Source organism: Chiroxiphia lanceolata, chromosome 11 (assembly GCF_009829145.1).
Source record: "Chiroxiphia lanceolata isolate bChiLan1 chromosome 11, bChiLan1.pri, whole genome shotgun sequence".
Classification (NCBI taxonomy): Eukaryota; Metazoa; Chordata; class Aves; order Passeriformes; family Pipridae; genus Chiroxiphia; species Chiroxiphia lanceolata.
This window is the reverse complement of record NC_045647.1, coordinates 9,114,572-9,141,471: the sequence shown is the minus strand read 5'-3', so window position 1 is coordinate 9,141,471 and position 26,900 is coordinate 9,114,572. Positions and strand designations below refer to the sequence as shown.

Genomic DNA, 26,900 nt, shown 5'->3' with positions numbered 1-26,900 from the left:
ACACCTGAATTAGAATTGTTCAGACTGCACATAGATCTCAAAGTACAAAACAGTCAACGTGCTCATGGCACTGCACCTCTGCAGGAGCTGTCACATTTTATTTTAAGACACTGGAACTTTTACAAAAACATCCATTATTTGTACACATACTGTATAGATCATATCCACAGTATTTTAATACAACAGAATACCTGTTTCTTGCACTGGATATTCTCTACATTTTATTTCTGGCTTGTGAATTTTTGTTAGGTTCAGCAGTTGAGTAACTTGTGGCACATCTCTATTTAGCTGGCAGGTTCGAGGAATAACATGTGTGGGATCATGTGGAACAACACGCGTAACTAGAATCAAAAAACACGGGCTTTACTTCACTCACATGACATTATGGAATTAAATTCAACTCACATTATTTGGTAGATTACATATACTTTAGTTCATATGGCTGCAACAATTTAACAGACTATAGTAATTTGAAAAATTTGCTGTAATTGTTCACTTTTAAGACAATAAGCACGTAAATTTTAGAGTTATATTGTGTAAATTTTTAGGTCAAAAATTTTGAAATGCAGTTAAAGTAATATACACTAGTGGCTGGAAAAGAAAATCAACTTCTTTGAAACCAACTTCTTTGATTTCTCAAGTGCACAAGCAAAACAGAACCACAAGATACATTTTTTAAAATTTTTATTACAACTCAGCTTTAATTGTAATACTGATATAGTGATTTTTATATAAAATGAACACCTGAAAATGGTATTTATACCAGTGGTACTGAAGTAGCAAAAGGAGAAGTCCCATATATGCAAATAAAGAATTTCACAAGCTTTAATTTCAAAATTTGGACACCATTACACTTTCATGAAAAACTAAAAAGCTGTCAACCTATCTATTCCTGTGACATCAGGCACTAGTAGAATGTGATCTGACTATCTCTGCTTTCTCTTTGATAACCAATATACACTGAGTTTATGAAAGCTATTCTCTTTGAAGAAAGGAATCCATGTCAGAACTATGCCTGATGTTACGATGCCAATTCCTTCCAAATTTTAGAAGACTTAAATATAGTAAGGAAATGAATATTAGCCCATTTTCCAAGGATAAGAAGAGGAAAACATAGCCCAAACCCCAAACTTGAATAATGGATGTAATATTGAGATAATAATAAAAAAATTCAAGTGTTCCATGTTGTGCTTCAGTAGTGGATGTATTTTTTCAACCATTTTTTTTGCCAAGCCAGTACATTATTTATCACTGCTGGACAATATTTGGTGATAAAAACCCCCTACAGAACTTTGGGATTACTATGGAAACCAGAAACTAGGTATAGATCAAGCTTGTATACCTCAGTATCATGGAGCAGAGAAGATGAATTATTTCTTCTTCTATCTCAATGATCTCATACCGAAATAATTTCTTAGTATAAGCGGTTTCTCCTTTGCATTTGCTATCATTTTAAGAATACAAAGCATACTGTAAACTTGCTGCTTAAAAAGAGTAACACACTCACTGCACTTTGAAACCACTGCTTCAACCACAAGGAGGTTGAAGCAAAGAACTCGACCCTTGTCCTGGTTTCTGTCAAGATAGAGTTAATATTCTTCCTAGTAGCTGGTACAGTGCTGTGTTTTGGATTTGGGATGAGAAGTGTTAGTAACATATTGATGTTTTAGTTGTTGATCATCGGTGTTTTCACTAAGACAAGGAGACAAGGCCTTCTCAGCTTCCCATGCTGCCCTGCCAGCGAGGAGGCTGGGAGTGCACAAGGAGCTGGGAGGGGACACAGCAGGGACAGCTGACCCCAAATGACCCAAGGGATACTCCAGACCATATGGCAATGTGCTCAACATATCAACTAGAGGGAAAGCTGACTGAGGGGGCTGCTGCTGGTGAACAATTGTTTTTCATTTGCATAATTTGTTTTTCTTGGGATTTATTTTTCTCCCTCCCCCCTTTTTCATTGCAATTTATTATTATAATACTTCAATTATTAAACTGTTTGTATCTCAACCCATGAGTTTTCCTACTTTTACCCTTCCACTTGTCGACCCAATCCCACAAGGGATCAAGTGAGTGAGCAGCTGTGTGGTGTTTAGTTGAAGGCTGGGGCTAAAGCATGACAACTCTCATTACAAATCGCAAAGTCATTGCATTCAGTGGAGCTCAACTAACTGGTCCAATCATCTGAGAGGGCAAAAGCTTTATCAAATAGTGATTGTTATCTGAAACTTAATTAATAATAACAAAAAAGCCCTTACTGTTGTTTTTCTGTAATTGGGTAGGAAGTGTAGAATCATTTTAATTCAGCCAAACCTTCAGTTGCAATGTAAGTTTAAGAAGGGTCTAGAGAACAAGACCAGAGGAGAAGCTGAGGGAACTGGGGTTGTTCAGCCTCCAGAAAAGTCTGAGGGGAGACCTTATCGCTTGTAGTGAGGTGGGTGTTGGTCTCTTCTCCCAGGTAACAAGCGGCAGGACAAGAGGAAATGGCCTCAAGTTGTTCCAGGGGAGGTTTAGATTGGATATTAGGAACAATTTCTTCATTGAAAGGGTTGTCAAGCACTAGGACAGGCTGCCCAGGGCAGTGGTGGAGTCATTATCCCTGGATGTAGCTCTCAGGGACACCGGTTAGTGGTGGCAGTGCTGGGTTAACGGTTGGGCTCGATGATCTTAAGGGTCTTTTCCAGCCTAAACAGTTCTATGATCCTATGAATTGCCTAGATGAGGAATTCATAAATATACAGAAAATACTAATGCCCACCAGCTGTGTAATAATCATAGAATTGATAATGAAGTAATTAAAAGTACAATATTTTACTATGCACACAGTTTATTAAAGCTGTCTACTCATTATGCTAACTACATTTTAGAATTTTGGAACTCATTTAGAACATTTAAGCACATTTCAAAAACTGTTTAGAATGGAAGAGAAAAAACAATGCACCAATGGAATTAAATTAAATTAATGCCAGTGAGACCTCTAACTGCAGTTTCCTGCTGAGAATTTATCAGATTCTCTCTGCAGACATTTGTTAAATTATTTTTTTTCCCCAGCCTTACCTACAAGAAATCAGAGGAGTAATCACAAGGATTGCTTATTCTCCCCTATTGGTTTAGAATTTCCAAATGGAAGATACATTTTGTTACCCTTACAATACTGCTGACTATCCCTCCTTCTGAAACCAGACCCCTTTTTTTCAGGTGTGTTCTTTAAAAGCCACAAAATGAAAATGTGAATGAAATTGAAGCTGAACTATACCTAGGGTGCCTTTAAAATAAGAAAGTGCCAGCTGTGCTTTTGCAATTCCTCTTCTATTACTGCAAATACCAGTGAGGAACGCAGTTCTTTCCCTTGGAAAAGGATGATTCAGGATTATGATGCTAGCATGGAGACTGGTAAACTTTGACCAATATCCTGCTCTATCACAGAAAAAAAAGACCTCTAATTTTTCAGTTCACCACCAACATTATTTTCCCAATAAACAAGGACACATTAGGATAAATGGACATAAGATCAGAGGTGTTTATGATAGTTTCATAGCTCTGTTTCATATAACATTGTTTTGTAACAGTTTTTTCCTGGATTATTTAAAGGAGAAATCTTTCATCAGCTGCTAATGTCCAAAACTAAGAAAACAAACAGTAAATGTTGCTAAGTTTTAAGTATTTCTCTTTCCTTTCAGGCACTCTCTTCTTGGCCAAAACCTGATTTCTACCAGCATAAGAGACTCTCATTAAAACAAGCTCTCTACTTGATAAATCTTACCTGAATTTGTTCAATAAAATACTTCCAAGGAATTCAATGTTTAAAAGAGAGGAGTACACACATATTTAATTAACTAATTAAATATGTGTCTGTCACTGGCAGATTTAATATGCTGCGTTACTACCTTAATTTCATGAAATCATGTAATCTTTCAAATTGCCAATCTGATGAAAAAGAAGCTTTTGATTTTACGTGAACAGTTATGATTAAGAGAAGATAGTAACTAAAACACACCATTTTCCTCAGCTGTATCTTGCGGCTTGGATTTTAAAGTGAAGATCTTTCGTAGCTTACAGTTAGCTGAAATAATAATTCCATCCAAAGACTGGAAGACAGCTCCTCTGAATATTTCACTGGTGAATGCTGCCAAGTCAATACACATATTGCACCACTAGAAAAGAGAAACAATACTCTTTAGTAAAACCCCAACACTAATCACTGCAGAAGAGTATGAGTGTATAGTTCTCTACAAATGGAGCGTCAGCGGAGTATTAGATTCTCACAGGCTGTGATTCACAATGCAGAACATTTTGATATCAAAATAAGATATTGCTGTATTTGCATTTTGAACAATTACTTTTACAAACAGATAAGGGTGTATGACCTAGTGACTGCCAGCCCAAGGGAGTTCAGCACAGCATATCCACCATATGTTTTGCAGCTGAGTTGTAAGAAAGCATATTTATTGAAGGATTTCTTGGGGGGAACAAGAATCGTTATCCAGTATTACTTCGTAAGTTAAGATTTACTGAAGTTTAAGTCTGAGATTCTTTGATGATTTCTTTCTGAGATTCACAACAAAAGGACCTCTCCAAAACTGGCACCCCTTCCATAATGAAACTATCTGGTAAATTTCTAGTTTGGACTAGAGTGCAACGTATCACAACATCTTAAAACTACTACTTCTTTATAATAAGTGTTATCCATTTGCAGTAAGACCTTTCCAAAAGGCAAATCAGATAATGGCTATTGCCTGAGTTGCTAAAGATCCTACTTAAATACCCGTTTTAATTCTCATTAGATGGTTATTTGGTTCAGGAAACACTGTTAGAACACTAACATCAATGTGCTATACTCTCCTGCACTATTCCACTACTCTTTAAATTCTCTCAATTTTAATCTTTTTTCCACTTAATTCACCATTTGTCTATTGCTGTATTTTATAATACAGGAGTGCAGTTACAGGTATCTATTTTGCATGTAAACCATATTACAATTCCATGATCGTCCTAGAAAAAACCAGAGATTTTATACAAAAAAACCCAGAACCAGAAGAACTAACGAAGTATGTTTTCTTGTGGTTTTATTTTTTCCATTTAGAGTTTCTGATGTTTAAAAACACAGATGCTCGTAGTTCTCACAGCTGCCTTCACCTAAGCTATCTTAAAAAAAGTATAACTTCAGAGGCTTTTGTAAAATATTCCCTCTCACGTCTAGCCTTAAATTCACAGCTGCTCAGTATACCAAGCGTTATCTAGTTCTCTTGGTGCAAATAATATTTTAAAATACTTGAAATCTAACTATTCTCTTATGAAATTTATTTTCTAAAGCAGTATTTGAGACTTCAGTCCTCACATGGCTATGTGGTAACTGTCAGGTTTTGTATCCTGGCAGCTATTACCATATGTTGTGGCTGGGCATGGGAAAGGGGGACAGGGAGAAGATGACGGTTATTGTTTTATTTTCATCAGTTTGACATATGCTTTGTTTTATATATGCCAGAATTGGGAAGAACCTGAAAAATGTGAGAGCAGCCATCAGCTACAGTGTACCTGCAGCTCCAGAGAATGTAATCAAAGGTCACTGCAGGAGAAGGGACATGTGAACAGGAGCCCTATGATGAAGTATCAGGGATACGGAGAATTTTACAAAGGCTGAATCAACAGGAGAGAGAAACGCATCACAAAGAGCATTACTCTTGGGAAAAGGGGAATGAATTCCTAATAGAAGAAGAAGGATAGAGGAGTAGTAGTATTAAGTAGTTCTGCTGCCATCTGGTAGAGGGGACATATACACGTGTCTTGAATCAGTAGGAACTGAGTTCTAAACCAAACCATAATTTCAACAAGTCTATAAACATACATAAAAGATTCCTGATTAAAAAGCATGCTCAACCACAGTGCAAGGAATATTCCCAAGGTACCTACTATTTTGCGCTTGATCATAAACAGAGGAATTTTTGCATGCAGAGGGGTTACAGACAACTCCTTGTGGACTGTTGACAAATACAATCTTCTTTTAATATTGCCTAAATCGGTTATCCTATAAAAGAAAAGGTAGGAGAGAATGGAAAAGATCTTTGTCAGTTCAATAATCAAGTATCTTTGTGAAATCACAAAAAATATATTCATATGCAGAACTTTTATGTCAGTGATAGCAAATATGGAATTTAAGAATTATTTCTTTTACAAGATGAGTAATGAGATTTCTTTCTCCAATTCAAATTTGGTGGCTATAGCCCTGCATATATAAAATCACTCTACATGCAAATTTTATTTCAGCAGTCTACACTCTTTGCTAGATTTCCACAGCCCTTCAGACTATGAAAGAATTCAATTTGTTTGAACTGAGAACCCAGTAGCCTTTAATAATCACACATGTTTTGGCCCCTTAAACTTGTCTTATCTTGGGGCCTGCTAACCAGAAAAACATTATTTGCTTTCTTTTCCTAAAAATGCCTCTGTCACTTTACATAGACTGTTTGTCAGCTTAAAGGTAAACACAATACATTGCCTGTCTATTTTACTTCCTGAGGACATATCTTCAAATGTGAATTATAATGCAGAAGTTTGTTGCTCACTATTCAGGTCATCTCACAAAGACACCAAGGACACTGAATTTGAATATTTCTAATAAATTCAGACCACAGCCATGATCACAAAAAAAAATTAGGTTTCCTTTAAAATGATAAACAGGGTCATTTTTATGTTCTGTTTCTTCAATTCTTATAAGTAGCTGTACTGATTTTGGCTTGGATACAGTTAAATTTCTTCAGAGTAGCTTGCATAGGGCTATGCTTTGGATTTGTGCTGGAAACAGGGTTGATAACTCAGGGGTGTTTTCATTACTGCTGGTCAGGGCTTACACAGAGTCCAGGCCTTTTCTGCTCCTCACCCCACCATGCCAGTGAGGAGGCTGGGAGGGGGTCAAGAAGGTGGGAAAGGACACAGCTGGGACAGCTGATCCCAACTGACCCAAGGGATATTCCAGACCCTATGGTGTCTCGCTCAGCAATACAAACTGTGGGGAAAAAAGGAAAGGGGGAAGTTCGGAGTTACGCTGTCTTCCCAAGTAGCCCTTACACACGATGAAACCCTGAGTTCCTGGAGGTGGCTGAACATCTGCCTGCCCATGGGAAGGAGCAGATGCCTTATTTAGATTTCGTTGCATGTGCAGCTTTTGCTCTACCTCTTAAACTGTCTTTATCTCAACCCACGAGTTTTTGCACTTGTATCTTTGTATGTTCTCTCCCCCATCCCTCTGCAGGAGCAGTGAGAGCAGCTGTGTGGGGCTCAGCTGCCTGCTGGGGTTAAACCACAACAGCAGCACAGCCCTGACATCCCCCAACAGTCCTACATTATTACTCCAGAGCACAGACAAAACTTTAAAGGCTGAAATCTGGGAAAATATGCCTAATGTATGGGGAAACAATGATTAATTTACCTATTATTTTTGAACAAGCCTATTTCTAACAGATGGGTAATTAGCCGCCCCTCTGAGAAGATGACAAAAATTACAATAAACAACTTTTTGTCACTACATAGAGTTGTTAAAAGTAATTATTCATTATCACTATTCAGATGCTGGGTTTTACTTTAAAATTGTGAGACTGCACTGTAGACTTGTTTTTTAAACTTTATTACTGAAAACAATTTTTCATTAGTTAAGGACTACCAGTAGTTTAACTAATGAAATGTTGTCACCCAAAATTTGCAGATAAACACTCTAAAACATCCTTAGCTTTTCTTAGGTCAACTTAAGAAGCATTAACTCTGGAGCAAGTTACATACTTCAGCTGATTATGGCAATTTGAGAGTTCAACCAAGGACAGTACAAAAAATACTGCAAGTATGTAAACATGTAAAGGTTCTATTAGTACAGCAATAAAAACACAGAAGCACCTTCTTGTTCCCCCACAGTCATTAAGAACATCATGCAAAGCAAACTGTTCACCAGCTCTCCAGAACTTGCTGATTCTTTCCCCTCCCTTGCAGACAAACCCGATCTTTAATCTAATCAACCTCCTAACATGGGTGGGCAAATCAAAACAGAGTGGAACAGCCTACTAGCTGTTTCATTCTGAAAGACTACCAGTTCCTCTTATAAATCACAAACACTTCAAAAGCACAAATTTCCCTACTGTGCCAAGGAAAGAACATGATATCCTCACCATTGCTGTCGTTTGACATAACAGATTCCAGTACCAGCTGCATATATATTTATGAATTGACAAATTATACCATCAAGTCCTTGAAAAGTGCTTTCATCAGAAGACATATAAGTGTCTTACAATCCTGGGACTTGATCTTACTTTTGAAGAAATTTAAACAAGATGTAAAATAAATCACGTAAGATCACCAGCAAGTTGGCCACATAGCTAAACCTGTGCCCCTGATCAAGGCTTAGTTCAATCCATCACTTTGCTTCCCATATTGCTTTTGGTGAAAAAGCTATGGATATAGTTCTCAGGAACTCTCCACTCTAAATCTTGATGTTCAGAAGTGCTAAGAAATTGATACAGCAAAGAACTCCAAAGTATGGGAGAACTGGTTGCCTGAAACTCCCTAAATTTCCTACTTAAATGTAGAGCTGAGCAATTGTGCTGTGGAACCAGGTAATTGCAGTAACCCGAGTGCTGAAAAACAAATAAAAATACTGAAACTCAAACTAGGTAATTCTCAGTAGCAAATGTTGGTTTAAATGATGCTACGACAGAGCAGTAGGAGCCTGGAATTAGGTCCTGCATATCTCCAAACAACTGGCAATAAATACATAAGCTCACTTCATAATATTAGTTCAATATGTTTAAATTGTATTATTTATTTGTTATATGAATAGATTTATCTCTGTCCCTCCTTTAAAAAAAGTAGGTACCTTAGTTACAGAAAGGTCATTGGTATATCTACAGCTCCCAAAATGTAACACTGAACACATTCACTTAGCTAAAAATACATACATTTATATCAGACTCTATCTCATAAGTCTAACATAAGAGTTTTTTATGATGATGTATGTGCTATAAAGAAGGGGCAAACCTTAGATACATATCTATAATCACACTTAAAGATACATGATTTATTTCAAATAATAGTTTTAAAACATTTGAAGAGGCAAAATTGAAGAAAGGTGTCCTAAAAATTCTGTAAAATAATTTGTTTCCTAAGTGAAGAAGATAATTATGTAAGAGTTAGTGTTACTTCCAGACTTTCCAGTTACATTGCTTATTGGAAAACAAAAATACAGCATAGGTCTGAAGAAGCACTTTTCTGAAATAATTCAGACAACAGGAGTTAGAACATTAGATCTCTCAGTTGTAAAATGACTCAAGTACTTCTGGTGAAACTCAACTTTTTTTTTTTTTCCTGTTATTCAAAAGTAGAACCTATGTTAAACCTACAAAGGCAAGAAACATCTGCAGCACACATCTTGATTTCCAAAAAATCTATATGGGAGTTAATGTATTTTTATTATGTGTGTGCTTGAGTATTTATATCTAAGGGTCAGACATGTGATAGAAAAGTAATGAGACCATGCTGAGAAAAATGAGGTAGTCAACAAGAAAATCAACCTCATTTATAATAATATTCCTGTGATCAGCAGGTGCATAACTCTTCCAGCTATGGTCATTAACTGCATTCACTTCACACTTAACATCTACATTTGCAAACCATTTGAAAGTAAAATTACCTTCCAATTCAATTTTCAATTTTATTTTATATCTTCAACTTTGATTGACTATTCTCCTCACAATGGTAACTACAGTGAGATTGCAAGCAAATGGTAGCAGCTACCCAAGAGTACAGATAAACTCATCTTCTCAGATTGGCCATTCACTTTGCTTCTGTATGTATAATAATTTATAACCATTTGTTAATGTTCAATTCAAGGCTTAAAATGAACTTAGAAAAAAAAAAAAGACACTGGACTGTTGAAGAGATGCTTCATTTATCAGGCTCACCTGTTCTTAAAATGAAAGTGGTTTTCTCCTCATAAATGACTTAACCTGGAAGTTTACCAAACATGAAAGCAGGTATTTCCTCGATGTTGCAAAGCTAAGAGCAACTCCCATACAGTTTAATATTAACACAAATCTCTTTGTATCCTGGTGAAAATCCAGACAAAATCCTCTGCTAAAGCCTCACTGTTAGTACATCAGTATATTAGTGCTTAGCAACTGCAGTGCCATTTTCTCCATAATAAGCACATTAGATAGTATCATCATCATCTCCATTTTAAAGAAAGAAAAATAAAGTAATAGGAATTGTCAGCTGATTTGCTATGCTTTCAGATTCTAAAGTTTCCTTATTCAGGAGCACCCTTTACTTCACGTATGTTTTATTTTATGCACTACTTGTAAATTGGTCTTGTAGGAGATACCACATTATTGAAGTGGCTGCCTGATCATCTGAAATCCGCATGCCCTCATAAAAATAGACTTAGTCATGTTGAAAATGAATCAAATCTCTATGAAATCAGAGATCTGGAAGACTGATATGTCACAGAGACCTGGAGAACAAGTTGTTTTGTGTACTGGAATTTCCTGTTGGTAGTAGTTTTCTGGAGAGAATTAAGAAAAAAACCCACAAAGTCCCCTTAACCAGTATACATAAAGAGGGAGTAATGCAGGTGGCAGGTGCAAAACAAGAATCATCAAATCTGGTAGTTAGAATAGAAAAACTTTCCAAATATGAACAATTATGAAGAACTGGTGAACCCTGACCTTTCCCTACTTGACATACTTGCATCAATTATCCAAATAAATGAATGACCTGGTACTTTCACTGATCGAGAATAATTTATTTTGAAAGTTTAATTACTCTTAGAGCCTCACATGGTTCAAAAAATCATCCTGGGAGTGTTCATTTCACAACATATATTTTAGAAACTTTAATCAATATTTTAACATTTTTGGTTTTGAAATGAGCTCATCTTTGTCTTATTTTCAAGTATTAAGCAAATTTTATTTTAGGGCACACCGGTATCTTCCTCTGAAACAAGGGTAACTGTGCCAAATCATTTAGAAAACTGTAATTCCCAAAACCAGTTTTTAATTTTTCAGTACAAGGTACTCTAATGAGTATTAATATGTGGGAAGTTTAGTACCGACATCTTTTCAAGAATCTAAACAAATTACCTCTATAATGCAGTTATTTATGCCTGCAGCTAGTTCTTTTGGCTCTTTTCTTTAGTTTATTGGCTTTTATTCTTTTTGCTTTGTTATTCTTTCCATGAATGTCTCTATTCTAAAGAGACAATCTGTCCTTTCAGGTTTACAAAGGCAAAGAAAAGGTTATGTTCGCACCTGCTAATGTAACAGTTCCCTCAAGGACAGCCATATTTCTCACATTTACACCATTTATTCTAATTAGTAAGAATTGTTAAGAAGTCCGCCCTTTAAAAAGACAAAACAAAGTTGCTAACAAAATTTACTTAATTTGGCGTATGAAAATCCTGACTAACAAACCCTATCAATACATAAAAATATAAACAGGAGTCAGTTTACTCCACATTACTTACATCCACCAACCAAAATATACATAATTAGTACATTTCTTCTCTCTAAAGTCCTAAAAGATGGTAATTTATTCTTTAATATCACCAGGACATCATCTAACACCATGATAAGATTTATTCTATTAGTATAATTAGTAGTACAATTATTAGTATAATCAAAAGTATATTAGGATTTATTTTATTAGTATCTCCATTTTTGCTCTGATCCCTTTTTGAAAGAAATACAGAGAATGAAAGCATCTCAGTGTCAGAACAGCAAGTGAAATGGTTTTGCCCACCAATTTACAATAAAAATATCTAAATGTTAGTGGTAAGATTTAGGAATGGATTATCAGTTTTACTGAGCTCCTTGGGAAAGCCTGCCAATAATGACTTGATTGAAAAGAATGCAAAGAATCATCTATCTTAATTTTGACCCATGGGAATTTTTTTCTTCTTAAAAGGATCATACCTAGTTAAGGAAGAATAGAATTATAGAACAGTCTCCACCTTTCCAATTCAAATTTAAAATTCTCACAGGATCTGCTTCTATATATTTGTATTATGGAGCATCTAATGCTATGTGCATTTAGCTGTCTGCTTAAATAACTACTCTTTGGTGGTGAGTGGCACAGGACAGCCTGTAGGCATCTGGTCAGATCATGTCATTTCCATCACTCTGCACATCTTGGCATGTCCCTCCACAAAAGGAAGCTGAAATGTAGACAGCTGCACCTCCTATCAAGAATAAATCTCAAACCAGATGAAACTTTGAGGCATTACTCCCAAATTTTGTTTTTGAATAAACTGAAGTGTTAATGTTGTCTCCAAAATGCTAATTGCACACATCTGTATGGAACCAGCTGCTGCATAAAGCTGGAAACCCAAGACCTTCTGCTCCTCACTAATTCTGTTCTTACATATGGTCACTAGGGCTGCAGGTCAGATCACAACCATGCCAGCAGTATTCTTTATAGGCTAACAATCCTTCTTCCCTTTTTGAACTAAAGCACAATTGACCAACACTGTGCACAGACGGTGCACATTCAAATACAGAAAGACACACTGCTGGAAAAGAAAGATCCCCCTCAAGTGGTGTGCACACTTATGGACTCAAGAAAGGCAGAGAAAAGAACACTTCCATGAAAATCCAGATGGTCTAAAGATGTACTGGAGAAAGATGAACTGATAACTAAACTGTTGAGAGACACTTAAAGAACAAAACATTTTAGGTAGTAGTCAGAGGTATTGATTATTGTGGAGGAAAAAGAACAAGTATAGACTTCTGAAGAAGGTCCAGGGCCAAGGAAAAAAGATTCCTTCAACAAGCAGAAAGTAAATTTGGATGTGTGCAAGTTCCAGAACAGAAGATCAACAGCACAAAAATCTTTCTCCACACTTGATGTTTTATATTGATTAATTCAATGAACAATGAAGTTATTGATATGACTTTAAACAGTTTTATAGTTGCAGAAGCAAAGAAACTCATCAAACGTGAGAAATTAGAAATACTTACAGAATAAGGATAACAAATTTGTCCCGACTAGGGGGAAAGAAGATACTTGTCTTCTTTCAGACCAAGTGTCTAATCTAAATAATTTTAAATAATAATAATAATTAATAATTTTAAACTAGGACAGTGTATTTTGTTATCAGTTCTATGAAACTGCATGAAACTTTTATATCTGGAAGCAGGACACCCTGTTCATAGGATATGTTTATACCTTTTTTTTGGATACCTGTTTCCTAAATTACTACCCATGCTGTGCTTGCACTCTGGTCAAAGTGATGACTGAAGTTATCAAAAAACGTTTACTTTCAAAATATATGAGTTAATCTTCATAAATGATGGGATTTAACATATTCTAATACTTTTCTGTATTTCACTCCTGCTTCACAAAAAATTCAAGGAACAAGTGTCATGCTACTAAACACCAGAATCTCTCCAGCTAAATCAATTCAACAGAGTTTACCTCCAGTCTCTATCTAAAATCTTCAAACAATGTCAGACACACGTAATAGAATTAGCATCTGTGTCTTACTTCAAATCTAAAGAGGTTGCTCTAAGTTTTGCAAGACTAACCAAGATTCATATTTTTATTGTTCTGTATCTGAAAACATGCTGGATCTTTAGGTTAACATGAATAATTTATGGTATCCCTGTCAGCAAAGCTGAAATGACGACTGATTATGATAGCATCTAATTCACATAAATTCAAGCTGTTACAGTATCTATGAATAAATTAGCTATGCATGTAAAACCTAGTATGTTGTGGTTATTAAAATCTAAATGTAATAAACTTATAGAAACAACTGTTTGAAAACAGGAAATATGGTACAAAAATATAGATTCTACTGCACTGCTCACAAGCCTTGCAATAACATTTCTTATCAACAAGCACAACTACTTTAGGAATACAGACATTTTTAACCCCTTTTTCTCTACAGATTCCTCTATCCATAACTAGCTAAACTTCAGCAGAAAACCTCTTAAACTTTATCAGATACGTTCCAGAGTTTGAAACTGTCACAGAGTTCGCATTAATTCAGAATATAACAAGAGCTGATGCCTTCTGGAGCTGGCAAAAGCTAGTGGCAAGGAAATATAATTTGATTATGATCAGTGGGATACTAACTGAGCAAACCTGTTGATACACGCTTGGCCAGCTGAACAAAAGGTTGAAACACTAGGAAAAATTAAGAGACATAGATGCCATTAGAGTGAATGAGCAACCATGCTGTGACTCAGAACATGGTCCATAAGGTACTGAGTAATTCTAGGAAGTGGCAACACAGCAGAGCCCCATGGCATGCTAATATCAAGCACCAAGTCTGGGATTTGGAAGCAGGACTCTGACTGAGAAGCAGTTTTCACTGGCAGTGGGTATTTTTGCTGTGCAAGTGTTCACAGCACAGAGACGAGGGGATCTTACATGAAGTCTCAGACCTTCCCAGCTTTACAAATTATGCCACATGTGATTTACAGCTGTTTACCATGCCAAGATTTAAAGTAGTTTGAAGACCATGAACTGGCCACCAGTGAGAGAGGCAGCATGACTTTGGAGCTGCAGCCAGGGGTCACTGAGCACCACACCTGTTTTTGCCACTAATGTTGTTGGATCACTTCATAGTTTCACCACATTTTGTTGTTGCTATGTGCTGTCCTGTCTGAATGCCCAAATGCAAAACTGGAAAACTTGTCTTTTTTCATACAAAATGCTCTCTCCCTTAACTGGCCTCAATTCAGCAACAGAATAAAACATCAAATATTAAATCTGTACTATCATCACACACTAGCTTGCATATCAATGAAACTGTACTTGATCAACCATCAGATTTTAAAATTTACTACCATTCCTATTTTTATCCTTCCTATGTTTAAAAGTATCATACACTGAGTTAACTAACTAGTTGTAATACATTTTCAAAATAAATTGACAAATATTCTCATATCTTGCATGAGAAAACTGGGAGAAAAAAGGCTGAGCAATCTACAGGGACTCAGAGAAGACCAGATAATATTTCAGTGCATAACCAGAAATTGAGTGTCTGATCCTTGTTCATACATTACACCAGCCTATGTTTTTTTTTTTTTTTTTGAGGCTGTGGTACAATTTCAAGGTCTGTCTTCTCAGATCAATAGCTTTAACCATTTGCTGTAAAACTTATTAAAACAAGCTTCTCAGCTTGGGTATCACATATCAGAAATAAAGTATGACAATGACTGGCATTACAGTACTGTAAGAAGAACAAATGTTCATATGCTTGTCAAAATGCTGAGCAGAACTGCCAACAACCACATGGTCTATATATTGGAAATTAAAGCAAGAATGGCAACACAAGCCAGATGCTGTTTTCTATTACACACAAATATTTTTTCAAACATTGAGTTACCTTTGCTTTTTCAGAAAGGTAAAAAAAAAAAATCCATAATACTGAGGATTTAACAACTGGCTACTGCATTTAGAGCAGACAGCTATATTCAGCATTACTAATAGCTTTGCTATTATTTGCTCCAAAGAGGTTGCATAAATTACATGCTCTCTACCTTAGTTGTGATTTTATTATGCTTCACCAAATTCTTCATCCACAATCTATTTCACACATTTTTTAGGCAGATCAATACACTGATTGTTAATGTGGTGATATTCACCTAATCATGCCACCTAACAAAGTATCTAAAATTCTACTTAAATGTCTTCCAAGATAAGCCAGCTAATGTAAACAGTAGTTTGCACATTCAGTATTTGTGACAGGAATCTTGCATGACTGGTTGATAGCAGCAAGTCAGAAGGTTTATGTCATCTGATGGCAGCAGTGATGGATGGCCTTGAAGGAATTCTTGTTTGCTGACCAGATCAATCACTGAACAGAATGCAAAAAAGGATGAGGCTCAAACTAAATACCATTTCCATCTCTGTGCAGGATATGAGAGCAAGATGTGTAACGCAAAGCATCATATGCAGCTACTACAAAACTTGCCAGAGTGTTTTTTTACATAAAGTAAATTTCATGGCTTAGCACCCTATCAATTTTCAGCTGAAGCTGCCCAAAGCTGCAGTAGTAAGCAGCCAGGTTATGCAACAAACCACCTTTGAACATTAAACTCTAGGCAGGAACAACACAATCAACATTCTGTACACAAACAAGCAAGAGATTTCTTCCAAAACATCTGAAAATAAAGGAACTGAATGGCAGTCACATGAAGCAAGGACTTGTTTTAATTATTTACTGGATTATCATAAGTCTGCTAGGATAAAATAGTGCACTACCTATTCTGCAAGTCTTGAAGGACTTTATAGGTACATCCATAAATTACAGTTGATTTCAAAAACAAAACTTAGTAATAAAACTATTTTTAAAGATGTTTTATTAACTTTTTCAAATAGTTGCACTAAGTGGGGAACAACTGACATTGTACTTTTAAGATATGTATCTTATATACATATATAAGATAGATACATATTCAAAATAACGAGCAATTTAAAGAATTTATGAACTTATGGAATCATCAGGGTAAGCATGACTTTATTATAACAGAAGAAATGAAACATCAATTCTTTTGTAAAAAGTATATGGAAGTGTAGTAAGTGGGATTACTTCACCCCCACAGACATTGAAATCACTGCACATAAGAAGAGAAAACTGGGATTTGTACTAGGTCATTAAATCTCTGTCCTCTGCCTAGAGAATGCCCACGAGAAGCAAATCTATGTACTTGGTTTCTGTTTACTACAGGACATATCCTGTTTGTTTTGTCACTTTACATGCAAACTTACAGAAAGACAAACAAAAATAAAATCTTTCTTTGACTTTACACAGTTTAATTGCATATTATTCAACCCATCTTTTCTTGCAGGGCTTCTAAGGCCCAATATTTCTTTTGTTAATTCAACTCTTAGGTGTTCTGCTGGCTACAAAGCTGAGTGAGTTGTGCTGCTTATATAAAAATGGATGGTGTCAGTAGGAGAGAAATGTTGTCCAAATCTGACAATTGCTCAAGTTTAAAACTCTATTAAATCATTCCATATTGAACTAATAAAAATTCAGCTGTACCTCTCTTTCTTTACAATATGGACATAATTATACCAGCTGAGCGCTCCACTTGTTGTTCTAGCTTTTTACCATTTGTTTGGTCATGATTTTCTCCCCCAGTTATTGGAATATATATTTCTTTTTGCCCTGAACCAAGGGGCCCTGAAATAGTTTTAAATCTCAGAAATTTCAGAAAGCTCTCATGAGCTGGTATTTTTCATATGTTTGCTAAATTTATGTCTCATTTCTTCAGATTTTTCACTGTCTTCGTTCAGGATTTTTAGAGTTTGTTCTGTCTTCAAAGGAATGTCAGTATTTAAAACATCCAAGAAATAATGATCTCATTAGCTTAATTACTTCTTATTGACTTGATAAGTCACTGTGCTTCAATGCAAAATATGTCACTAAAATTAATGACTGCAATCAGGCATTCCCTTTACATTAAGTCTTCAAGGAAATTTTGTGCAACTTACAGTAACTCAGTGGAAAAGTGTTTTCCCAATGGTACAAAAATCTGAAGGGTCAGAAATTGCTGGATCAGTCCCACTAGAAATAGGGAAAAAAAAAAATTAAATATATGTGCTGTGTGCATGCAGATACATGTTTCACTATAAAGCATTTCAATTTTGTTGCTCCTGCAACACTATTTCCCAAGGTTCACACAACATACAAACACAAGAAAAACCCGAAGAAAACCAATTTAAACTGCAATAAAAATGTTGTTTTAAAAGTCCCATCTGTGGCTTTGGTGGAATTCTCATGAAAACAAAAGGAACCTTTTTTTTAAAGTTACAACTCTCGTGTTCCAAGAGCATGTAGACAACAAACATCCCATAAGAATTATAAAATGAAGTAATATTTTCCTATCAAGATTATCTTATAGTCATATGAAACTTGCACTCCTGTTTGTGACAATGTACACCTTGTTAAACAACTTCAAAAAACCCTTGGGTAAGAATGTAATCAGATCATGACAACACTGCTCAGTGGAGCCTTCTGATTTTTAGAATAACAGCAAATGAGCTTGACTGAGGGAACCAACAAAAAAATTCAGGTAGCTCCCTATCAAGGGAAAACAGTACAAAACTGTCTGGATTGAACCATATGTTGTTTTCTTAGTTATTCCATCAGGGAGGGTACAGGCTGCTCTTCATTGACTTAACAAGACTCAACACCAACACTGGCTCTTCTTCTAAAGAATGACAATTCAAAACTTTCTGCCAGTGTGCTTATTTGATACAACAAAGTAAAAATAATTTGAAAAGTAAAATGAGAATGGGGACAGGAACCTATTTCACGTTCTGTAATGACAGCAGAATTATTGACTTTAGTAAGTGCTGAATGGACTCACAAGTTGTTTATCAGACATTGGTCTGTAGCAGAGTCAGGTACAGAATTGAATCTGGTGGCACCAGGACAACATGTATCAATAAGGATCTTCCATACAGCATTTATTTTAATATGGCATTTCTATACCTTTTACTTATTTGTAAGTGACCTGCTCAAAGTTAATGAAAAACCCCCAGTTTTCTAATGTTGAATTACCCCTGAAGTAAGGGAGAATACTGTAAGTTATACATTTCAGTATAAGACTGAGGTAATAATCAGAAAAACATCACAAACATTTAATTCTTTGATACTTACAAGTTTGTCTAGTTTCCTTTGGTAGCTGCATTTTGTTGACTTGACTGCTTCCTTCAAGTACAAAAACAAAGCCTTTTAGTTCTTTGTCATATTCCTACGAAAAGGAACAACAAACATAAGCATCCTGTGAGAATTCTCTTCTTGACAACCAACCATGCTACCAACATGCAAAGCTATTTCTTTTAAAAATTAGAAATGGCAGATGGCACTGCAAGTATGAAAGTAGTTCAAATTTGATAGCAATAATATAATCCATATAAGTATGTCCTTTACTTGCATGTTTTATGAACAAATAATGCCGACAAACAGGACTCAAGACTCAATGAGCCAAGCTCAATTCATTAGTTATCAGAATAGCAAAATTACTTAGTAAACATTTAAACTATAAAATTACACTGTGATCAACCTAGTCTGCAAGCAGGCATAAAGAACTAATTTAAGTAGTCATTTAGTCTGTCATAATGACAGAACTGCCAGTGACAACTCCACTGTCAGGTCAAAGCCCTCATTACCTTCTAATTTTAAGCTTCATTCACATTTTTCTGGTTTATACTCTAGGTTTTATAAGTTTCTTTAAGGACTTACTTTCCATATAGCTGATGGATTGCCAAAAATCTTCCATTTTGCTCCTGGGTTCTTGCCTTGAGCACTGAATATTTCAACAAACTGGCCACCCTATAATAAAATGGTTTAAGGATACACCATCCAACCAAATGTTCAGCACTAAATTATCAATGGTCAAGATGAGGACATAAGAATCCCTCTCCACATCATGCTGTTACCACAGTCCATATTACTGATCAGTCTGACAGCAGAATATCAATAACAGCTTCTACACTACTATAATATAGTAATCCATGAATACTTCTCTTTATTAGAGGATCAAAAAATAAAGTTGAAGGAATATCATGGAATATTTTGAATTATTTTATCTATAATATCATTCTCTAAAAAGCAAAATTATTGTAAATATTCTAAAACCATGCAGGAGATTAGTAATTTATATTTGGATATGATTTATTTTTACAACTCACCAAGCAAAGTGAGCTTTAAAAAATACTGCTAAAAACCAAAATCTGTTTCAGATTGGGTGTTTTGTCTGATTTCCTATGGAAATGAAGTTTACATCATTTGACTACATTTGTGAATGGTTCTGCCCCCATAGGTGAGTATTTCAAAGACATTTCTCGGCAACTTTTTACTAGTGATCAAATTCCAGCCTAATTTGACCAAACAAAAATTTACTATTTTTCTGGGTCAACTTAAGTGGCCTGGTAGTAGATCTGTTCCAATCAGTATCACCGTAAAAAGGCTGTATGCATGCTGCAGCCTTCATGAGGCATCATAGAATTGATATTGGAAAAAGATTATTATAAATGCCCCTGTCAAGTGAAAACCCCTGACACAGAGCATGGGCTCTATTAGACATCAAGGAATCCAACCACAGGCTCTTGGGGAGGTTGGCTTTATCACCTCTGCTTAGGGAATTATTTGCTTCAATATTTTTCTCATTTGATGTCACATTATTTTTTGTGACATCTGATATGCTCAGCCTACAGTTTGCTAAGCATTTTTCAGCAGCCTGGTTGACCTAATCAATCATTACAACTCTGCCGCTCCCTTCTCATTTCTACTTGCCTGCACTCCCTAATTCTCTTTATGCTCAGCTACCCAAGCAATTGTACACAAGTCAGAATAAGCAAGAGGGGCAAGGAGTCTTGCCAGCAAAAGAAATGCTCTTCAAATTATTTTTTCAGAGAACATCAACCCTGCATTGGATATGAATTAGGTATTTTCCTCTGCCCACACACACCTGAGATCTCCAGCCACACAGCTGATCCCAGTGACTGGACTTATTAAGCTCTAAGGAGATTAAAAATGGCATTCCATAAACTGCACTTAAAATAATTTTTGAACTTATAATGGATAATTTTTTAAAAATACAGTACAATATCAATTTCTAAGTTATCTGATTTATGTAAGGACTACCAGGATCAAGCTCTTGAAAAGTCAAAAAAGATTCTTAACTGCCAAGCTGTAAGTGCTTGCAGCAAATCTTGAACAATCCTTCCATCTTTGCAAACGCATTTTGTTAATAATGCAGCCCTTGAGCAGGCCCTGATTTGAGGTTAAACTGAACAGGACATGGAAAGACGTGACATGAGAAAATGTCAAACAAACACTAACGTGAGAAGCTGACAAAAGTCACTTAGTGCCGTGGGGGATGGCTGGATCTCATGGCGAGGGGCATGGAGAAGTTAGAGAAGAAACTGCCAAACTCCACAATCAGCTGGAGGGGAGTATGAGGCACATTTTGGGGAGCACGATACTGCAAAGCCAACAGCACCCAGGCATCAGAAACACCATGCAAAGCTGAGAAAGCCTAGGTAACAGCATCAGAAATACCCATTCTGGGTACAGAAGTAGCACATCTGGGACCAGCGGGGAAAAAGTAATTAGGGATGGGTTGTTCTCTTGACATGGGACTAGTTCAGAGAAAAGGAGGCAAAGTGGTGAAAACGAAGGCCAGGAAACAGAAAAAAGGGATAATAAGGATTACAAGTGCTAAGTGTGACTAGTGTTGTCACAACCTCATGCTGGAACAAGAAAATTAAACCAATCCCTTTTTCTGACTATACCTTAAGAGCTGGGACTGCTTCCACGACCAGCTGGAAGCAGAGGCTGTGCCTTCTCTGGCCCACAAGAGTAAAGACATTGGCAAAACCATGCTGGTGCCCATTCTAGACTTGACAGCATCAGCAGCTACCCACTATTTCATGAAATTTCTATATAAATACTGAATAATGAAACACTCCAAAACATTTCTGCAGCTGGATTTTTTGCCTCCCAGAATAAGCTATTTTAATTGAGCTTTCTCAGAGGCGAAATGAAAATGGGTAAAAAATAAAATTATTTCTGTTTTACCTGATAATGATTTTTGAACATTTTTCCACGTTTCACAGGCAGAAAATAATTTTAGCTTCTCAATCAGTAAAGACACTTACAAACTATGCTGCAAAACAAACAAACAACCAACGTTAGGACAACAAATGTATATCAATAAATGTATATCAACTGCATCAGAGGGCTAACACAAAAGAATTAAGACCAAAATAATATTAATATTGACACTGTCTTGGAAAATATTCTCTTTATTCATCAAGTATGTAGAATGGCTGCAATAGAGACCTCTCCATCTAGAAATATTTGGCAGAGACTTCTGAGACAAGTTATCTTCCTTCACACTCAACATTCTTCTTCGAGGGTTATTAGTGTAAGACTCAAACCAAGCACTTCAGTTATTTGAGGGCTGTTAAAGTGACTGTGAATTAAGAGATGTCTGCAGTTAGAGAATCAGAACAGTCAAAAGTGAAGAGACTGATACTGGAAGCCTCCCACGTTCCCCTTTGATCGTGCTGAGTGTCTGCAGGCTCAGCTGAAGTCAACAGAAAGTGAAGAGACCCTGAACATAAAAGGGAGTTGTCAATCTCCAGAGACAGAATCAGTCACAAGAGACAACACACACCTTCACTGAAAACTGAAAGTGCTCCTCAGCCCACAGAAAAATCCTTTCACAAGACTGTGCCTCACTTTTATTTGATATACTTTCTTCCTGTTCATTGCTCCAGTTCAGGCACAGATGACTTAAGAATTAATTTTTTTTTTTAATTACTGATATTTTTTTGAGACTGAAACCAGCTTCTTAACAGACAGAAACAATATGCTGACCGGGAGACTATAGGTATAGCTTCTCTAATGAACAGTTTAGTTCTCACAATCAGAAAGTGACAAACTTCAAGGAAAATTTATAAAAATATATATGCCTGCAAATGAACTAGAAATTCAGTGACAATATATATGAGTTCATAAAGAATGTACTCATTTAAGGTATTAGAGCAGCATTTGATTTGAAAGAGTAACTAATAATTCATTTATGAAAATGTGATGAAATCTATTTATGTTTATCCACAACTGTTTTAATCAGCAACAATTAAATCTGAAAGTTGTCTGTAAATAAGATAAGAATGGAAAAATAATCAGATACTATAAATTTATCCCATTTTGTTGCCAGAAATATTAGTTTATTTTAAACTTTTTGATTCTAAGGAAAATTAAATTTAGCAACCACAGTATTTGTAACAGGCCCATCAAACCCCATAATTAGTATTTTAATTGTATTAAAGCAATACTGTCACTGTACATCTAACACACCTACTCCATTACTCTGCATTGTAGACCAGTTTCTATACAATTTTTTCACTTGTTTAGTTGGCATAATTTGTTGGTTTGTTTTTTTATATTACTACATTAACAGTTATATTGAACTACTCAACTATGAACTAGATATTTTAGAAATACCTTTTAAAGAACGCACTTCTAAAGCAAGTGCTTTATTTCTTCCTTCTCTCTATATATTCTCTTTATATACAGAACAATTATTTCTGAAATCACTGTTCACTTTTCTGTCTGCAGCTGTCACTTTTCTAATCTTTGCTATTATCTACAGCCTTTAAACAAGCCAGAACTACTCAAAATTGCATGATTTCTGTCTGACTGAGAAGTAATGGCACCATGAAACTCATCTCAGTGTGACCTACTGTTTTAATTCCCTTTGCCAGAGCAAAATGTGGAGGACCTGTACTAAAACAAAGGTAAAAGCCAAGCCTTCCTTTGGGACATATTTACAACAGGTGTATCACTAACTCACATGGTGGGGCACTTGTCATTCTGGGATTAAGGATTTCGCCATCGCCCATTTTTAATTTATAATTAATTTTAAGCGAAGGAGATGCAAAGGAATACATTGCTTTTTCCTTAGGGCAAAGCACTTGAACTTATTTTTGCTTTAAAAATCAGTCCCATGTTTGCCAGGCATCGTGCACCTAGCACGGCCCTCACATACTCTGAAGTTCTGTTATGCCTTATAACATCTGAGGGGAAAATATTAGGACTAAATAAGTGTGAAAAATCCTGATTTAAGAGTCACTGTATAAAAAGTTTTATTTAAGACTGAAAAGAATAACTCACCTCTTTCAGGGACTAATACTAATATTCTGGTGAAAAGTCTGTATAATTATATTTTACATTTTGGAACAAACATTTAGGGTGCAGTATGTAGAGGCCAAGTTTCATCTTCATTACCACACCATCTTTCAGGAGGGAACAGCTACTTAGCAAGTGGACAGCTACAGCATTTGCAGACACTGCTGTAGCCAGATTTGTACTTGAGACATAGAAACTAATACCTCATTTTCTTTACTGTTTTCTCATACAGCACAAGTGGCTTCCATAAGAGGCAGTCCACTGCTGGCAAATCCCACAGCTTTTTGAAGGAAGATGAAAACAGCTCTGGAAGCCATCTTGATATATTAACTTGGGTTCAACACAGTGCTAACATGCTTTGCCTCTCAGTAGTGCTTATTAGCTTTGGCTTGACATCACTCATTTATCTCCATGCTGCCTTGTGTGGAAATAGTTCTTACTTGGCTCTGAGCACGGAAAGAACACACATGCACTGGTAAAACTCCATGAAGGCACACACCTATATCATGCAAAAAGCTTGTACTACTAATTAATCCTTAAGTTCAACTAGAGGAAACATACGTCTGAACTGAAAAGCTCTCATTCAAATGCTATGCTCAAGATAGAAAAGATGACCAAATAAAGACTTTCATACTGTATCACAATACAGAGAGATATAGATGGAGAGGGTAGAGATATATATGAAGAGATAATATCTAGGAAGTACGTGGTAGAAAAGAGAAATACAAAATCCGTGGAATGATGACACCTACTGAGTGACTAGAAAGATCATTTCATCACTAGAAATCTCCAAATTTCATATTGTCAAATAAAGTTCACTCTTACAATATGGCTTAAAATTTTTCACCAACGAAGTTGTGTTTTAAACTGATACACATATGGGCAAGCCACGTTATTTGCTAATTTGCAGAACAGATTTTACACAGACTCAGAAAATTGATGACTGTTGTAGCTATCAAATTCATAACCAGATGGCTCTTCCTAACTTCAGTAAGGTAAACTAGACCCAAAGTTTGCAGGCATTTGTGTTTGGACAACTCATTCATACTACAAAGCTGATTACTGTAAACACTTCAGTGAAATGTCAGTTTGTTTTTCACAAAGGCAAAAATACTGCAAGTGACATTGCAATACATTTTTGCTCATATAACTTCTCAATTTCCATTAAAATACTAAAAATGAAGACTGGAAATTACCTTTGCTATTAAGAGTGGTAGCTACAAAAAACATTAATTGAATGATGTATTTGTCATTTAATTACTGAGATATTACTTTCATTATGCATCAAGTAGTATTGTCTTTAATTATAGTAACCTATGCTTAAAAACAAAAGAGAAAATGGTCCAGAAATTTGGTAGTTGCAATATTTTTCCTCTTTTCATCTTTCCTCTCCCCAGTCTCTCCAGAAATTCTAAAACCCAAGAGTACTTAAAATCCAGAAGGACTATTTGAGAAAAATCAAGAGCAATTTAGAATGCAAGTCCTCAATTTTTTGCATAGTTGTCAAATAAATAGATATTTTATGACATCTTTACAGAATGCCATAAACTAGCAGTTCTCTCATTTTTCAGTCACAGATCTAACTTATCTTTTATTGCCCTGAACCATGTATTTTAGTACCTCTATCCAGCTGGAAATACAGGCTTAAAGTGTCAGTCAATGACAAACAATCAAGAATGTAATTTATAAAGTTAAGCAACAATGAAGGATATTTATCTTTGAAGAATGGATTCCTATCAGGATTTACCTTGTGATGTCTTCACTTGTGCAGCGACTTTGATCTTTAGTTTCACAGTGTTTCCTACACTGAAAATAAAGTAGCAGCAGTCCAAAATGCCCCCTATTACATCCATTCACACAAGCCACTTAGGACTCTGCAAAAACACCTCCATTCTGTAAGTTTCTTATGTATATTTCAAACTAGAATGTTTACATGCAAGTGAATAATATTTGGTGTTTATGTAGTACTGCAATTCCAACAATCGGTCCCTAGAAAGTTACAAGCAAAAGAGTATTTCACAAACAGCAAATGCAAACAGATCTTCGTCTTTCCTTAAGCTAATTAAGACTAAGCACCACTCTAATTTCAGGAGAGACAAGGATGGACAGACTTACACAGACCTAAAACCCTTCATGGCCATGGTTAGTCCCTTGACTTAAATGGACTACTTACATAAGTATAGGAATACAAGTTTCTGGTCAATATCCCAGTATTGAAAAAGCTGTGTTTATTTAAATTTTTCTATTCCAGAGTCAAAACTGTGAAGCCAAATAAAGTGAATTTGCACTTACTGCTAATTTGCATTGAAAAATGACACGGATAAGCTATTTTTGGCAGGGCACACAGGCTTAGACCCAAGACTGTTAATACATATAACTCACCATCACGGGCCCAAAGCCAGCGCTGATTTATGGTGGCTGGGACACACCGGGAAAAGCACTTCATCACTGATGAAAGGTTCTAGTATCTCCCAGACAAATGAATCCCATATATTGAATATTTAAAGCTGAGTTGGTAACACCGCTATATATTTTCTCAAAACACAAGTTAGCATAATAAATGAGCCGGAAGACCATTAATAAGGTGTAGCATGAGTACTGGCGCTCCTAGGCGCGAAGCTGCGCAGCCTTTACACACAATACGGAAATTAAATAAAACAAATTAAAAATCGAGACTTTCACTTTTACAAAAATTCGGGTGCAAAACGCTTTGGCGCTAATTAAGACCCACGACCCGCATCCCCGCGGACCCGCTTCCCTGCGGCGCTACCGCGGCACGGCTGCGTCCCGCCTCCTCCCGCCTCCTCCCGCCCCTCCGCCGGGGATACGAGGTCGGGGTCGGGCTCTCCCCACGGGGCCGGGGCCGCTCGTCCCGGGGAGATGCGGCCCCGCCGGGTCTCACCTGGTCGAGGGCGGCGGGGCCGTTGAACATGGCGGCGCGGGCGGGGCGGGGTGGGGCGGTCACTCAGGGCCGGGCTCTCACGGCCGGTACCTGCTCGGGTTCCACCGGGAGCCGCTGTCCGGGCGCAGGCTGCGATGCCCGCGGGTCCCTGCCCCGCACCAAGTGACGGACACCCGGCCGAGGCTGTCACAGAGCCCGCACGGGTGTCCCGAGGCTGAGGGTGGCCGTGTGAAGTGACGCTGTGTGCCACCCCACGGACTGTCTCAAGTCACTCAACAAATGTTGCTGACATCAAGACTCGTG

General features: G+C 36.5%; 1 protein-coding gene across 1 annotated transcript in view; it reads right to left on the bottom strand.

Moving 5' to 3' along the window:
* Nucleotides 1-26,696, bottom strand: part of CFAP20DC (CFAP20 domain containing) — a 71,265-nt gene extending 44,569 nt beyond the window's left edge. Inside the window, 10 exon segments of the mRNA XM_032699489.1 lie at nucleotides 192-341; nucleotides 3,995-4,151; nucleotides 5,908-6,022; nucleotides 17,482-17,554; nucleotides 18,653-18,746; nucleotides 19,238-19,327; nucleotides 21,578-21,665; nucleotides 23,899-24,141; nucleotides 25,443-25,684; nucleotides 26,598-26,696. Of these exon segments, the coding sequence (XP_032555380.1) occupies nucleotides 192-341; nucleotides 3,995-4,151; nucleotides 5,908-6,022; nucleotides 17,482-17,554; nucleotides 18,653-18,746; nucleotides 19,238-19,327; nucleotides 21,578-21,598 (700 nt within the window). The 5' untranslated portion in view covers nucleotides 21,599-21,665; nucleotides 23,899-24,141; nucleotides 25,443-25,684; nucleotides 26,598-26,696.
* Nucleotides 26,697-26,900: the final 204 nt, after the last annotated feature.